We start from the raw sequence: 16,217 nt of genomic DNA, 5'->3' as shown, positions 1-16,217 counted from the left end.
CCCCACCCCGACCCCAGGGATGTGCTGCGGGCTGCTTCTGGGAGCCACGCAGGGCCAGGGCAGGCAGGGAGCCTGCCTTAGCCTCGCTGCACGCTGCTGCCACCCCGGAGCCGCTCAAGGTAAGAGGCACCAGGCCGGACCCCACATCCCAAACCCCTCCTGCACGCCAACCCCCTGCCCTGAGCCCCCCTCCCGCACGCCGCACTCCCAACCCCCTGCCCTGAGCCCCCCCTCCCGCACGCCGCACTCCCAACCCCTTGCCCTGAGCCCCCTCCTGCACACCACACCGCTCTTGCACCCCCAACCCCCTTGCCCTGAGCCACCTCCAGCACCCTGCACCCCAACCCCTTGCCCTGAGCCCCCTCCTGCACAGCACACCCCGCACCCCAACCCCCCTGCCCTGAATCCCCTTCTGCACCCCACATGCCCCCTGCACCCCAACCCCCCTGCCGGACTCCTCCTGCTTCCCAACCCCCTGCCTGTGCCCCCTTCTGCACCCCTGCCGCACCCCAAACCCCTGCCCTGAGCCCCCTCCCACACTACACCACCCCTCCTGCACCCCAACCCCTTGCCCTGAGCCCCCTCCTGCACAGCACACCCCGCACCCCAACCCCCTGCCCTGAATCCCCTTCTGCACCCCACATGCCCCCTGCACCCCAACCCCCCTGCCGGACTCCTCCTGCTTCCCAACCCCCTGCCCTGTGCCCCCTTCTGCACCCCTGCCGCACCCCACACCCCAAACCCCTGCCCTGAGCCCCCTCCCACACTACACCACCCCTCCTGCCCTGAGCCCCTTCCTGCACCCCCACCCCCACAGCCCACACCCCAACCCCCTGCCCTAGATTCATGGCCCTGCGTGCAATTTCCCCACCCAGATGTGGCCCTCAGGCCAAAAAGTTTGCCCACCCCCGGACCAGCGGCAATGTGGAAATTCCAGCGGGCAGGTGCAGCTGTGGTGCAAAGGGCAGGCGTCCGGCTGACGTGCGCGAAGGCCTGGCCTGGCCTGGCAAGCAGCGGTTTTCTGTTGCCGGCTAAAGCGGGCAGGATTTTACTCCTGCAGCAGAGTTGTGGCAAATCCCCAGACGGCACACAAATGCTCTTAGAGCGGAGCAGCCTGGCAGCCATCTGCCGGTAAGTACCTCTGGCGGCTGACTGAGGGGGAGGTACGTTTAAGGGCTTTGGCCACAGCAACTGAAAGAGCGAGGCTTCTTCTCAGAAAGGCAAAAATACTCCCCAAGCAAGATAGACCAGTGAATGGAGTAGCAGCCCTGGTCCTGGAGACGTGACAAACCTGTAGTGTAGTGAATCCATAGGGAGGTCTTTATTCAGGGTGTTGGGGGGGGGGAAGGGGAGACACACACAAGCACCCCCCACCCCAGCACCCTGAGCCTTTTGTCTTTGGTTTGGTTATTGGGGCGAGGCTCATGCTCAAAACCCTGTCGAGTAGCACCACCACTTTGCGCTGGGCGGTGAGGGGCCATGCAAACGTCCGTGCCTGACGGTGTGGGAGGAGCCAAGCAGCCACATGGCGCCCCACTGAGTCACTGGAGCATCGCATGGGTCTGCCCGTGCAAATGCAATTGTCGAGTCGGGGGGGGGGGTCTTGTTCTTTTGCAAGGGGAGGAAAAAATCAAATATGGTTTAAGACTCTCTCAGAGGAAGAAATGGTGGGGCTTGAAAATTGCTATCTGAGAGCTGGCTTCTGTGTTTGCAGGTGGGAGACTCCAACATTTACAGTTTGTTGCCTTTTTCCCCAAGCTAATTTTTAAGACCTGTCACTCAAGCTGCATCAATGGCCAATTATAGCCTGTTAGCCCCACACGTGTATCAACAGAGCCATTGTCAGGTACGGGCGCAGTTGGCAGGCCAAAGCTTAGCATTTCATTCTCCCTGGTCTTTAATCTGGTAATCACATGGTACGGAGCAGCTTAAACTGCGATTCCCACAGTCAGGTGGCCTGGTAAATGGCTCTGTAAAATGCCACTGTGTAATTTAGTTGTTACTGTTTTGTCTGAGCTAAGAGGCCTATCGCTTTTCAAAGCATGAGAGACAGTAGATGCAGTAGAAGGAGGCAGAAATTCCCTGGTGGGGTTTAGTTTCTCATTCCATTAACCAATGCAAACCTGATTCATTATTTAGGAAACAATGGCCATGGCCAGGTATCTGAGGTGAGGGATGGCTTTTGGAGATGATAGAACATGTATAGGAAGTTGAGCCCACTTATCCTGAGGCTGCTCCTAATGTCACGACTGCTGGCACAAGGCAAGTACAGGATTTAATGAACCACAGCATGAGAAAAATAGTCAAGTAAGCTGACTGACAAATCATGTCTCTGCTGCTCCTTTCTCAGACTCTGTCCTGATGCCATTTTGGAGAAGTGGCTTAAAGGAGTCACAGAGCTTGGGTGGGGCGTAAAACCTGAACAATTGAGGGGGTGGCCTCTATGGAAAAGGAGTGAGATGATTGGACACACTGGGCCAAACTTATCTGTGGTATAATAAACTCCTGCAACTCCATTGCCCCCAAAGAGAGGCCCATGTGATAGGAAGGCTACATTGATAGTAGCTCACGACCGGTTAATAACTGATTAATAGATGTTTCGATAAATGGTTCATAGTTTGTTACAGATTCCAGAGGTTCAAGAGATTGACTAGAACCATGACTGACACCCATCTCGAACTCCTCTACAGAGAGCTATCTGCAACCTACTCCGTAATCCAACGGCTGGCAGCTGAATCTAGGCAAATACAGACTGGAAATAAGACACATCTTTAACTGCAGAGTAATTCATCATTGGAACAATTTACCAAGGGTCACGGTGGATTCTCCATCACTGACAGTTTTTAAATCAAGATTGGGTGTTTTCCTAAAAGCTCTGCTCTAGGAGTTATTTTGGGAAAGTTCTCTGGCCTGTGTTACGCAGGAGGTCAGACTAGATCGGGGTGGCCCACCTGAGCCTGAGAAGGGGCCAGAATTTACCAGTGTACATTGCCAGAGAGCCACAGTAATACGTGAGCAGCCCCCCATCAGCCCAGTGGCAATTAAGATCCAATGGCCAGACCCTCACCTAATGTAACTGGAGCTCCATTGACTGCTGTGGAATTGGAGGGCTCCCTCTAAATTCACACCAGCCGAGGAATGGCCCTCATGTCTTTTTGTGAGTGAACATTGGATTAAGCTCATCTATGCAGTGGCAGAAATCCTTTGCTTGTAGCATGGGAACTCTGATGCCCAGAGACTGTTTGGAAATACAGACTAGACTGGTCCCCCCCTAATTTTTTAGCTGCTCCTGATCTCCTGTAATTAGAGCCTCCCCTAGCTGATGGGTATTGATTAGTATCCCAGTCATGCCACATGTTATGCCGGCTGAGCTTCACATTTGCTTGCCTTAAGCATTGCCGCAGCTCTCGTCCCTGCTAGGGACTGTGTGTCTTCCCATGCACCTGGCATCCTGCATGCAGGGCAGAAGAGAGCATGTCAAGTTTACCTGGCTGTAATAAACTCCTCTCTCATCAGGTCAAAAGGAAAAATCCTTGCTCGTGTCAAGAGTCCAATTTTACAAGGCACGAAGCCTCGCAGGCATTAACGCTTTAACTAGGGCCGCTGTTAGAATTAAGAAGACACTAAAGCTTTTCTCCTCTCTAGCCGGACACGCTGCAGGCACCTAAGAGATTGGCACTCAGAGGCCAGGAGCTATCCCCACTTTACAGATGGGAAAGCTGAAGCATAGGAAACCCAGCCCCACACAGCAAGGGGTTGGCGGAGAAGAGAATACAAACCGAGGCCCAGAGCCTGAGCTGTGGTGTGGAGCCCTCAGGAAGGGTTTGGTGGAAATCCGTCTTTAACCCTTGATCCTACGCTATTCTGACATCGGCCTGAGGACTGCTCTCAGTTGTGGTGGCTGCTCTGATCCCAAAGGGCCAAGCCAAGCAGCTGGCATTGGCTGCAGGAGAAGGGCTAGCGAAGGGGTTGCTATGCCAGCTCTGTACCACCCAAGATTCCCCAAGGTCTAATGGCCAGACCTACCAGCTTCGGGGCAGTTTTGTATTGTGGAAGCAACTAAAAGGTACCCCAATGCAATGAGGACGCGGGGCCTAGATCTTCTGATTCCAACACCTGGACCTTAGCCACTAAACTGTGTTTCCTCTCACAGGCACCCGTCCAGCGATGGAATCTGCTAGCACCGGTCTCCAAGCCCGATGGGGTCCCACTGACACATTTTAATGCTCATACTTGCTCACAGGTATGAACACTTAATACACACACAATAAAAATGTATGTACCCTGGGGCATGAAAATGAAACTCATCATTAGGGATTTTTTTTTTTTTTTTTTTTTTAATGAGGAGGAAAAATAGCTCAAAAGCTTGAAATATTTAGTGGGATCTGGCCAACCAGTAAGATTTGCTGGTGACCCTGCTCATGCCTTAATTGGCTATTGTTTGTCAAGCACTAAGTATTATTGATTAGGGCCCTGATCCTCTGTCAGGATCCACCTGCACCCCGTGGGAGTCACGGTGACTACTTGTGTGGGTAAAATTAGCCATGTGCAGGACTAAATGATCACACCTGGGAATGAGAGTATAGGCATTAAAATACAAGTGTTCTTAAGAAGCCCAATTCCGGCACCTTTACTCCCACTAAGTACTATCCTACTCCTTGAGCTCAGTAGGACCACTTGCAGATTAAGGTCCTGATCCTGCAACCTGAGCTGTGTGGGCGGACGCCGGAGCAGCACAAACCCCCAAAGTCAGCATGTGTGGGTCAGGCTGTAGGGTCGGGGGTCTAAGGTAACACTCCACAGGAAGAGCAAGGGGGGAAGAATCATCCCCACGCTATGTCTGCAGCCATTCCTCATCTGTCCCGCGAATAAAGCGAATCAAAGGTAACCAAGGAAATATACTCTTTGCGGCAAAAAAGCCCCCCACATTTACTGTTAAAAAAATTATAATTCACTTTGACAGCTGCCAAATTAACAGCATATTATGCAGCACATTCAATTAGACAAGCTCCTGAGGGAACAGAAGTTAGCTAGCCACTCCTGGAATGCAACTATAGTCTTTAAACAGGTATTTTTGGAACCAGTTTTGTGCTTTCTTTTTCCGTATTGTAGAAATGAACAGCCCTGCAGTTAGTATCTGATACGACTGCAGCTGTGTTAAAAATACATTTTTGGTAACTAGCTGAGATTTGCTGGGCCTTTTTAAGGGAGATGAAAATACCTGGGCTTTTATACCCAGCCAAGAGCCCACTGGGTGGGTTTTCATAGTTCACACTGTTGTTCCCCTAGGAGTCTAGCATGTTTTGGAATGAGTAAGGCCTGCTTCTCCGCTGTGTTGCATCTTGCAGTCATTTACCCCTATGTAGAAGCAGTTTACACCCACTTTGCACAGATGTAAAAGACTCTGCAAGGTGTAAAGTGCTGGAGAATCAGGCCAGTTAAAATCCCACCCTTTGGCCACCACAAAGTGGGCAGCAGGTTGGACTAGATGGCTATCGGTGCTGGAACTAGGGGTACTGGGGGGTGCTGCCACACCCCCTGGTTTGAAGTAGTAATAACAACCCAAATACAGGCTTTATGCCTTCAGCACCTCCCACTATAAAAACTGTTCCACTACCACTGATGACTATGGATCCTACCCACCTTTATGCTCATTTGTAAATTGCTTTTCCTCTATCCCTCAAAAATTTCCAGTAGCTTTGCAAGAGGGAATAACGTCTAGATCTTATTTTATTATTTATGGACCTAATCCAAAACTCATTGCAATCAATGGAAAGATTTCCACTGACTTCCATGGGCTCTGGGTCAGGCTCTTCACCTATGGATGCTTTCCATTCCTTACATTAGACAATGTCTCAGAGACTACCCTCCACAATTACGCTGAGTTTCAGCTCAGCTCTAAGCTCAGAGGGCCAGTAAAGGCCATTGTGATAGATCCTTTCTGACGTCTCGGCCTTTGTGGGATTAAGTCTTACATCATGCTTGCTAATCAATACCCACCTAACTGGGGCTAGTCTATTCAAATGGAGACAAGAACCTTGTCTTAATGGCTAACAAACTTTCCACACCTTAGCTTCAGGCCATTTTTCCTTGCCCACCATCATACAAAATCATGACGAATTTCCTTCCTTTGTATTTTTGGAAGTATTTGCAACCTGAGAGCCTACCCGCTGTATGCTCCTCATGACAGTTTTCTCTTTGCATAACTCATAATACAGGCAGTTTCCCCCCATCTCTCCCCATGCATTAGAACTGGCTGGTGGTTAGAATAGGGGACTGGGAGCCAGGACTTATGGGTTCTATTCTCAACTCTACACTCTGTGAGATGGGCAAATCACTCCAGCTCTCATTTTACCCATCTGTAAAATGAAGCTAATACTTAATCTCGCCGGTTGGGTGAAAACCCACATAAATTATCTGTGAAGTGCTGAATCTTGAGTTCACAAAGCAAGAAGCCATAGTCTTGAGCATTTCTTCTTGGTCACTGGCTTTCTTGTGACTGCTGAATGTTTACTTGCAGGGAAAAAGGGAAATTAAACAGCTTGTAATACTGCCCTTTGTAAAACTCAGAGACTTCAGCCATGTCTACACTACAAAGTTAAGTCGACTTTATGTACGTTGACATCAAGTCTCCGATCCTGTGTGTCCACACCATGCTCACTGTGTCGGCGGTGTGCGTCCTCACTAGTAATGCTACCTTTGAGACTAACCAATTTATTTGAGCATAAGCTTTTGTGAGCTACAGCTCACTTCATCGGATGCATACTGTGGAAAGTGTAGAAGATCTTTTTATATACACACAAAGCATGAAAAAATACCTCCTCCCACCCCACTCTCCTGCTGGTAATAGCTTATCTAAAGTGATCGCTCTCCTTACAATGTGTATGATAATCAAGTTGGGCCATTTCCAGCACAAATCCAGGTTTTCTCACCCCCCCCCCCCCAAACCCACTCTCCTGCTGGTAATAGCTTATCTAAAGTGACCACTCTCCTTACAATGTGTATGATAATCAAGGTGGGCCATTTCCAGCACAAATCCAGGGTTTAACAAGAACGTCTGGGGGGGGGGGGGGGGGGGGTAGGAAAAAACAAGGGGAAATAGGTTACCTTGCATAATGACTTAGCCATTCCCAGTCTCTATTCAAGCCTAAGTTAATTGTATCCAATTTGCAAATGAATTCCAATTCAACAGTTTCTTGTTGGAGTCTGGATTACTCTCCTTGTTTCATATTCTCTGTGTGTATATAAAGTCTGCTGCAGTTTCCACGGTACACATCTGATGAAGTGAGCTGTGGCTCACGAAAGCTCATGCTCAAATAAATTGGTTAGTCTCTAAGGTGCCACAAGTACTCCTTTTCTTTTTGCGAATACAGACTAACACGGCTGTTCCTCTGAAACCTCTCCTTACCATGTGTATGATAATCAAGTTTTGCCCAACTTGATTATCATACACATTGTAAGGAGAGTGATCACTTTAGATAAGCTATTACCAGCAGGAGAGTGGGGTGGGAGGAGGTATTTTTTCATGCTTTGTGTGTATAAAAAGATCTGCTATACTTTCCACAGTATGCATCCGATGAAGTGAGCTGTAGCTCATGAAAGCTCATGCTCAAATAAATTGGTTAGTCTCTAAGGTGCCACAAGTACTCCTTTTCTTTTTGCGAATACAGACTAACATGGCTGTTACTCTGAAACTAGTAATGCTTGCATTGATGCACGGTGCACTGCACTGTGGGTAGCTAGCCCACAGTGCAAGTAGCCAAAAGAAAATGTTGGGTAGGGCTGCAATGCTTCATGGGACCAAACATTTTTACGGGTGGTAATGGGAACATGATGTTAGCCTCCCATAATGCACTTTCCTCCCTCCCTGAGATCAACAGCAAACAAACCAAGGCTTTTTCACGTCTTTTAGCGGCACAGATGCCATAGCCAGATAAGCACGGACCCCACTCAGCTGTGCACTCTTCTTGTGAGCATTACAAACACTTTGCACCTTATCCTGCAGTATTTCTACAGCCAAGACAGGAGCCGCCATGCGGAACATTGCGATGTCACACAAGCAGCCCTGCTGCAAGCCATAGAGCAAAACAATGATCAGTTGCCAGTGGCAGTCGCACATCAGTTGAGCACCGTTTCTGGCCCTGGGAAAGCAGCACTGACTGGTGGGACCGGATCGTTATGCAGCTATGGGATGATCAGCAGTGGCTCCAGAACTTTCCAATGCGGAAGGCCACATTCCGGGAACTTTGTGCAGAACTTTCCCCAGTCCTGAAGCGCAGCAATACTAAAATGAGGGCTGCTTTGACAGTGGAGAAACAAGTGGTGATCGCTCTATGGCAGCTTGCAATGCCAGACTGTTACTGGTCAGTGGGGAATCAGTTCAGAGTTGGTAAATCCGTAGAAGCTGTTGTGATTCAAGTCTGCAGGGCCATTAATCAACTTCTGCGAAGAAGGGTAGTGACTCTGGGCAACATGCAAGACATAGTGGATGGTGTTGCCATGTTGGGGTTCCCTAACTGTAGTGGGGCAATAGATGGCACGCACATCCCAATTGTGGCACCAGACCACCTTGCCAAAGCATATATATGAACTGAAAAGGATCCTTCTCAGTAGTGTGGTAAGTGCTGGTGGATCACAGAGGACATTTCACCAAAGTCAATGTGGGATGGTCGGGAAAGGTGCATGACATGCGCATCTTTAGGAACACAGGTCTGTTCAGAAAGTTGCCAGCAGGGACTTTCTGTCCCAACTGCAAAATAACCATTGATTATGTTGCCATGCCAATTGTGATCTTGGGAGACCCAGCCTACCCCTTGCTCCCATGGCTCATGAAACCATACACCAGCTGCCTGCATAGTAGTAAGGATGTTTAAAAGGTCGCTGGCGCTGTTTGCTTACTAGGTTAGACCTCCGGGAAAGCAATATCCCCATTGCTATTGCTGCCTGATGTGTGCTCCATAATATCTGTGAAACAAAGGGAGAAAACTTTCTCCTGGGGGGGAGGGGGGGGGGGTTTGAGGCTGATCGATTAGCAGCCAACTTTGAACAGCCAGATACCAGGGCAATAAGAAAAGCCCATTGAGGGGCTCTGCATCTCTGTGAGTATTTGAAAACCAGTTTCAGCAATGAATCACAGTAATGTAACACTTACCTGTGTTGTTCCGTACCAAACTATCCTTTCTATTGCCTTTTCTCCACTGTAAACTCTACCCCCACCAACCACCATGTGTGGAATGAACAAAGAGCCTTTTTTTCTCAGTCCATTTTGTTTTCTTATGCACACAAACACAGACAGCAAAAAAAAGTAAGATAACCGTGGGCAAAAGGGCTGATAAGATTGTGAGGGGAGAAACAAGGAAAGTCTGTTTGCAGGTGCACTGCAGTAACCATAAAAGGTCTGGGAATCCACAGCTTCTCAGCCTGTGTGGGAGAAGGCCAGGGGAGAGTGTGTGTGTGTGTGTGTGTGCGTGCATGAAGGAGGTTGGTGAGGTGAGAGTGCAACTGAATATATTGTTCAACTAACACCATCACATTTCTGAGCTAATCTGAATGAAGATGCAGAAACCAACATCTCTCTTTATTATTTTTAAACTCAGGAGTTCGCATACTATCCGAGGCCCTGAGCCTGCAAACACTTGAGCGGTGTCATTGCACTCAGTAGTGCTATTCATATTCATAAGTGTTTGCAGACCCAAGAGAATTAATGCCAAACTGGAAATTCTCCTTCCACACAAATGCAGTCAGCTGATATGAATGTAAGTGAGCGAACTTATGCCTTCACCCAGCAAAGATTTGCCCATGCAGAGCTGATGGCAGGACCAGGGTCCTCTCTCTGCTGCCAACTGGGATATAAGAGTAATGCCAGTGTGCTCAGAACTGGATAACACACCAAAATAACGACAATCCCTGTGCTGGAGAGATTAAAATCAAGAGCACCGATCCTACAAAGACTTAAGGGTGTGCATAACTTTACAAGTGAGTAGACCCATTGAGTCAGTAGGTGCTCATGTGCTTAAAGTTACACATGTGCATAAGTGTTTCCAGGACTGGGTCCTCTAAGAATATGCCTACACAGCAACTAGACACCCGTGGCTGGCCTGTGCCAGCTGACTCAGGTTTGCAGCACTTGGGCTAGTGGGGCTATTTCTTTGCCATAGACTTCTGGGCTCAGGCTGGAGCCTGGGCTCGAGGGCCCTACGAGGTGGGAGGGGTCCCAGAGTTCAGGCTGCAGCCTGAGCCCAGAAGTCTACCCAACAATGAAACAACCCTGCAACCCAAGCCCAAGTCAGCCGGCCTGGGCCAGCTGCGGGTGTGTAGTTGCTGCGTAGACAGACCCTAAGACACAGGGAAGATCAGGTCACCCTGGCTAGCACAGAGGAAGGAATAACATGGAGGTGGTGGAGTGGTTGTTTTTAAATGGAAGTGAACAATTTGGTGGGTATTGGAGTGTTTAGGAGGGATCCGAATGTGGGGAAAGGTTGTGACGTGGCAGACTGGGATAGGGACAGAAGTCTATGCATAGGGAATCTGATGGGAAAATACACAGACATGGGGTGCGGGAGAAGGAGAGATCTTTCAGCACCTACAGTCCGTGTTTCCAGAATATGCTGCATATAGCTACTTAAACAAGGATGCTACAGAACTCTGTGTTCTCAGGGTATGTTTCTCTTTTGTTAATTACAACATTATATAATAGTAACTATCACACAACGATCACTCAATTTCAGACCTAAAAGCTGCAATTCTCCAACAAAAAAACAGACTCCAACGAGAAACTGCAGAATTGGAATTAATTTGCAAACTGGACACCATTCAATTAGGCTTGAAGGAGGACTGGGAGTGGATGGGTCATTACACAAAGTAAAAACTATTTCCTCAAGCTAATTTTTCCCCCCTACTGTTATTCACACCTTCTTGTCAACTGTTTGAAATGGGCCATCCTGATTATCACTACAAAAGGGTTTTTTTCTCCTGCTGATAATAGCCCACCTTAATTAATTGGTCTCGTTACATTTCGTATGGCAATACCCATTGTTTTCATGTTCTCTGTGTGTATATATATATCTTCCTACTGTATTTTCCACTGCATGCATCCAATGAAATAGGTTTTAGCCCACGAAAGCTTATGCCCAAATAAATTTGTTAGTCTCTAAGGTGCCACATGTACTCCTTGTTTTTTTGCTGATACAGACTAACACGGCTACAGCTCTGAAACAAGGATCTCAGAGCACTTTATAGACATTAATTGATTAAGCCTAACAGCAATAGTGAGAGGTAGAGTGATATAATTATCCTCATTGGTAAAACAGTGAAAATAACACCGTGAGAAGTTAAGTGACATGCCCCAGGTTACCGTGTAAGTCAGCAGTGGAGCAGGAATAGCAGTAGGGGCCAGATTTTCAAAGGTATTTAGGCACCTACGGATGCAGATTGACACCTAATGGGATTTTCAAATGCTACTAAACAGGTAACGTACCTAACAACTACTAAAACTGTGTAGTTTGTGTAGGCATTTTTGAAAAATCTCTTTAGGCACCTATCTGCATCTTTAGGTGTCTAAACACCTTAGCAATTGCACATTTACCAAGGAATGCTGCAACATGGTCAGCGATCACTTGGTTGCCAAAAGCGATAAGATCACCAATGACTGACATAGGCTGAACATCCAGCCGGCCCATCTTAAGGACCTAGCTGAAGATAGGATCCTGGTGGGCTCAATCTGTAAGGATGCTGCTTCCTTTGGTAACTTGCCTTGATGATGATACCTTTGCATATCTGGCTTGATGAGTTTTGGCTCTGTTCATGCAAAACCTGCTGTAAAAACTGGTTCCTTAGGAGAGATGTATCTTCTAAAGGAGATGGCACAGAGCTAGATGCCGTCTGGGGATACTTTAGGCTGCTCGTGAGATAGTAAGCTTCTTAAAGTTGGGTTCTTCTACAGCCGTCACTGTATTTTTGTAATATTTATTAAGTTCAGGATATTGGGTTTATCCCTTACATGCCATGATCTGTTGTTCTTTTTTGGTCTGTCTAATTTAGATTTTATAGACCATGGCCAAATTCTGATCAGTTACATTGGGGGTGAATCCAGAGCAGTTCCACAAGCAAAGTTTAATCCACTCTGGTATAACTGATCATAGATCATGTCTTCTCGCATTTCCAAAGTGCCATGCAGATGACTGGTGTTATATAAACAGCAATAGGGCTCCACAGTGCAAGCTTATCAGAGCAGGTTATTTGTTCAGTAAATATAACAAAGTAAATATATATTAATATAAATGAATAATGAAAAAGGCTAAGGTATGAGTTTTATTTAATATTGAGATGCCATTTCTATCATATATGGCAAAAACAGATCTCAGCATAATCAGAAAATAGTTAAAATTTTAGCAAAATCAAATTAATTAAGGATTTTTTCTGATGATTCCTTTGTGGGTTGTTTGTTTAAATATACATGTATATTAAAAATAACTTCTCATTTCTAAAGATATAGCTTCTATAAAAGGTTGCCTTGGAATTAAGTAGTTTCCCTTCCTCACTTAAATCTAAGTATCAGATTAAATCTCTCTTAGCAAAAACTAATTCCGCAGTCTTGTACTAGAAGCAACATCATCATCAGAGGCCTTCAAGCTTCCACACCTCAATTAAGTCAGTGAAACAGAAAAAATATCTCTGGAAGATCTGTTCACATGGATCTCAGGGGAAATTCTATGACATTTCCAAGTGGGGGAGCATCTGGGGAAATCATTTCTAGCTCTGGGAAAAGCAGAAAGTACTTTTTAATAAAGTTATAAATAAATAACTTTTTTAAAGAGAAGAATGATTTAGAATTAATCAGAGATGGATTCAGAAAGATAATATTCTTTGAGAGACTTTTCTTTGTGTGTGTGGGGGCGGAAATTATATCAAAACCGGTATTCAAGTTAGACTGCGGAAATGGGCATGATCAAGACAATGCCTCAGCTGATGTCGACCATCAAGGGTTTGTCTTTTTCCGCCCTGATGGGATTGGAGGTAGGACGGGTTTGGAGTTGGAGCCTGGTCGGTTTGCAATCTGGGGCACACGAGGAGAACTGGACTTGGATTTGCTGGGTTTTTTTTCAAGCATGTCACTAGAAAGTTCAGCGTCTGCAAGAATTAACAAACAAACAAATTAGTAAGCAATTTCAAGGAAATAAAGATTGTTCTCACTGAACAACACTATATAATCCCGCCGTTGGTCTTCCTCTATGGTACCCCACTCCCTCGCAAGCAACAGAGCAAGCAGACATTATTTCAAAACTTCCACCAGCTGAGAAATCTGGATGTGATTCAGCTGGAACTTTCCCAGTGGAGAACGGATCTATACCGAGCCTGTGACCCTTAGTTCAAATGATTTTATAGGGATCAAAGGAAAAGGAAGATGTAGTCCAGCTGGGGAACTCAGCCCAGAGAGGAGGATGGGGGCATGAAGCACCCAAACTACAACTCCCACGAAGCATCACAGCAAAATTTCTGCATTGAAATTTTTTGCATTTTGTTTTTCAATAAAAAGTTGAAATTTTCCACAAAATGTATTTAGCTAAAAACTTAATTTTCTGTTGAAGAACAGTTAACAGGAAATTTTCAACCAGCCCTAGTGACTACCCCTAATTCATAGAAGTGGAAGGTTAACTACATGTCTACATTTATTACCACCCTTTGGTGTTTTTAAGACAGGTATTATTAGAAGCTGAGACAATGTAATTGCACTGTAATCTGGATATACTTATACCCTGATACTCAGATATCAGTGGATCAGGAACCAAATTAGCGATCGTTAGTCAAAAGAGCCACAGTCATGTGAGTTCACTGTTTCATTTACTACAGTACTTTAGATTTCTCTTTAAACACTATGAGAGGGGAAATATTTAGTTTATATATTACTGTCAAAGCAAAAAATGGCTGATCAAGTATTATTATTTTATAAACTACAATTGGGTAATAACATAGTCAAAGCATCCTGATTGGTTAATAGCTTAGACTGGCTAATAATTACGTCACACAGTGTGTTAATATCATGCACCACAAAGAGCCGCAGATACCACATTGTGAGCCTCAGTCTGAGTACCCCTGGCCTACACTATAATTACCGTGCCCTTATTACAAAGGCTCAGCAAAAAAGTAGATTTTGGAAAACAATTCATACCTTTCAAACTTTCCATTCCATTGCTGACTCCTCCAGCGTCCTCATGTTCTGCATTGGCCTCTTCGGAGTATGGAGCATTGGGAACTGGGCTCCGAGCAGACAAGCTTTCTGTAGAAAATGCACCAGCCGAGGACATTATAGATAACCCAGTAGTGGCACGTGATTCTCTGGAGCTGAGTGTGAGAATGGATTTATTCTTTTGTGGTAATAGAAACCAGACCCTGTGAGTTTGTTTAACATGACTTCAATGACACCAGTAATATTGTCAATCAGGAGCCTGAAACAAATCATCAGACTAAGCAGTTACACAGCACTTGTTCCACACATGACAACACTCCTTTGGAGGTAGTACACAAAACTGCCACCACCCACTTTAATTTTTAATGTATTTAATCAATCACAGACAGGGGAAGAAAAGCAGAGCTTCATGCTACAGAGTGAATCAGCTGGAGAGATGGGATTAGACCTCAAAGAGATCCTGTTTGCCAATTCTATGTTCAGCATAATAAACGGTGTCTCTTAGTGAGTGATTTTGGGATAAAGTGAAGAATTTACAAAAGTTACAAAGACCTATTTATTGAATAGAGGATCTGCGAGGCTCATAAGGAAAGTTTAGCGTTGTCTAGATGATACATCCCAGCAGAATCAAAGGATGGTTTTGTGGTAAAGGCCCGGAACTGGGATTTAGAAGATCTGGTTTCAGTTCCCAGCTCTGACTCAGACTGCCAAGGTGATTTTTGGCCAGTCACTTAGTCTCTTTCTGCCTCAATTCCCCTTCTGTAAAATGAAATGAATAATACCTCCTTTCTTCCACACCTTCTCTGTCTTGTCTATTTCGAGTGTACACTCCTCAGGGAAAGGACCATCTCTGACCATGCATATGTGCATTGCCTAGCACAATGGGTGTTGGAGAAAGCAAGCACCTCTGCAATACTACTAATAAATAACCTGGCTGTTGGGTAGCCTATACAGAAGCAGTTGGTGGTCTCACTTCACTCATCAGTGGGCAGGTCTCTGTGGCACAAAGCCATCTCTGCATTTGGCTCTACTGTGGGAAATCAACAGAGGCCAAGGCCTGAATGGGCAGCTTGCCTGCAGGTCAACCTGGACACAGATTAGCATGACAATGGTAGTGCCCGGGTTGTAACTTGTCCTGGGACTACCCAGATTTCAATCTCTAAAGATGTGAATCCAGCATCTATAACAAACACTGAATTTGTTGAAGGAAAAAAATGCTTTGATGCACATTTACTCCAAAGAAGATGTTTCATACCAGTAAATACCCATTTTAAATAAGAAATCACATGGAAACTTTTAAGAGGCTGTAGTAGACATTGTAGACATTTAATTAAGTCCATCTTTACACAACAGCTGTTCTGGCCTATTGTGTGAAAGAAAACATTGATTCGTAGATTCTAAAGCCAGAAGGGACCATTCTGATGATCTAATGCACAAGCCAGGCCAGAGCATTTAGCCCAATGATTCCTGCGTGGAGTGCAATTACTTGTGATAACATTGTGATTAGAATGTCTTTGGGGGAGAAGGCAGAATGGTTAAAGGAGCAGACAGTGTTACGCACTGGCAGAGCCTTTGAAATAAAAAAATATAAGGAAATTCAAAATATGAGGGGGGAAGAATCAAAATAATGAGATACAACAGTGGCATAAAGCCCAGGAAAAAACACCAGGAAATGATCTTCACTACAGGCCTGATCCTGGCCCATGGACAGCAAAGGGGATTCTGCCATTGACCTCAATCCCAGCAGGATTAGATCCTGAGAAGTCCTGAACACTCACATCTCTCGCTGAAGTCAATGGGACCCAGGAGGGCTCAGCACCACGTACTGCCCTGCTGAAGCACTGTGATTAACCCTAGCAGTGATCTCATTTTAGCTCCCCATAACACCCACCAGGCATCATTACAGGGTGGCAGAGCAATTACTGGGAGTTGTAAATCCAGGCTAAGAATAACCAGCAGCTTTGGATTTTTCAAAAATGTCAGTGCCAATGCAAATACTAGTTTCTAAAGGGTCAGTTCCCTGCTCTGCTAT

At 46.0% G+C, this 16,217-nt stretch overlaps 1 protein-coding gene and 1 long non-coding RNA gene across 10 annotated transcripts in view; one reads left to right on the top strand and one right to left on the bottom strand.

Annotated features, from left to right (window-relative positions):
• The first annotated feature begins 226 nt into the window (after positions 1–226).
• LOC125630562 (uncharacterized) lies at positions 227–9,258 on the top strand. 4 transcript variants are annotated; one of them, XR_007354700.2, is made up of 5 exons: positions 227–1,131; positions 2,140–2,782; positions 3,646–4,066; positions 4,154–4,243; positions 7,913–9,258. It is a non-coding gene; the product is annotated as an uncharacterized LOC125630562 (long non-coding RNA). The 4 variants fall into 4 exon arrangements; XR_007354701.2 differs by having other exon boundaries at positions 232–1,131; positions 2,628–2,782; XR_007354702.2 differs by having other exon boundaries at positions 232–1,131; positions 2,618–2,782.
• A 3,038-nt stretch (positions 9,259–12,296) lies between these two features.
• Positions 12,297–16,217, bottom strand: part of LRGUK (leucine rich repeats and guanylate kinase domain containing) — an 81,330-nt gene continuing 77,409 nt past the window's right edge. For 3 of the 6 annotated variants that reach the window (XM_048836705.2, XM_048836706.2, XM_048836708.2), the window contains 2 exons: positions 14,168–14,340; positions 12,297–13,128 (listed from right to left, as the gene is read on the bottom strand). In XM_048836705.2, coding sequence (XP_048692662.2) covers positions 12,977–13,128; positions 14,168–14,340 — 325 coding nt within the window. In that variant the 3' untranslated portion in view covers positions 12,297–12,976. The remainder of the gene's footprint in view (positions 13,129–14,167; positions 14,341–16,217) is intronic. The other 3 variants (XM_048836710.2, XM_048836711.2, XM_048836712.2) reach the window with 1 other exon arrangement.

This window comes from Caretta caretta, chromosome 1 (genome assembly GCF_965140235.1).
Source record: "Caretta caretta isolate rCarCar2 chromosome 1, rCarCar1.hap1, whole genome shotgun sequence".
Classification (NCBI taxonomy): domain Eukaryota; kingdom Metazoa; phylum Chordata; order Testudines; family Cheloniidae; genus Caretta; species Caretta caretta.
The sequence above is the reverse complement of the archived record's forward strand: the minus strand, read 5'-3'. Positions and strand labels throughout refer to the sequence as shown.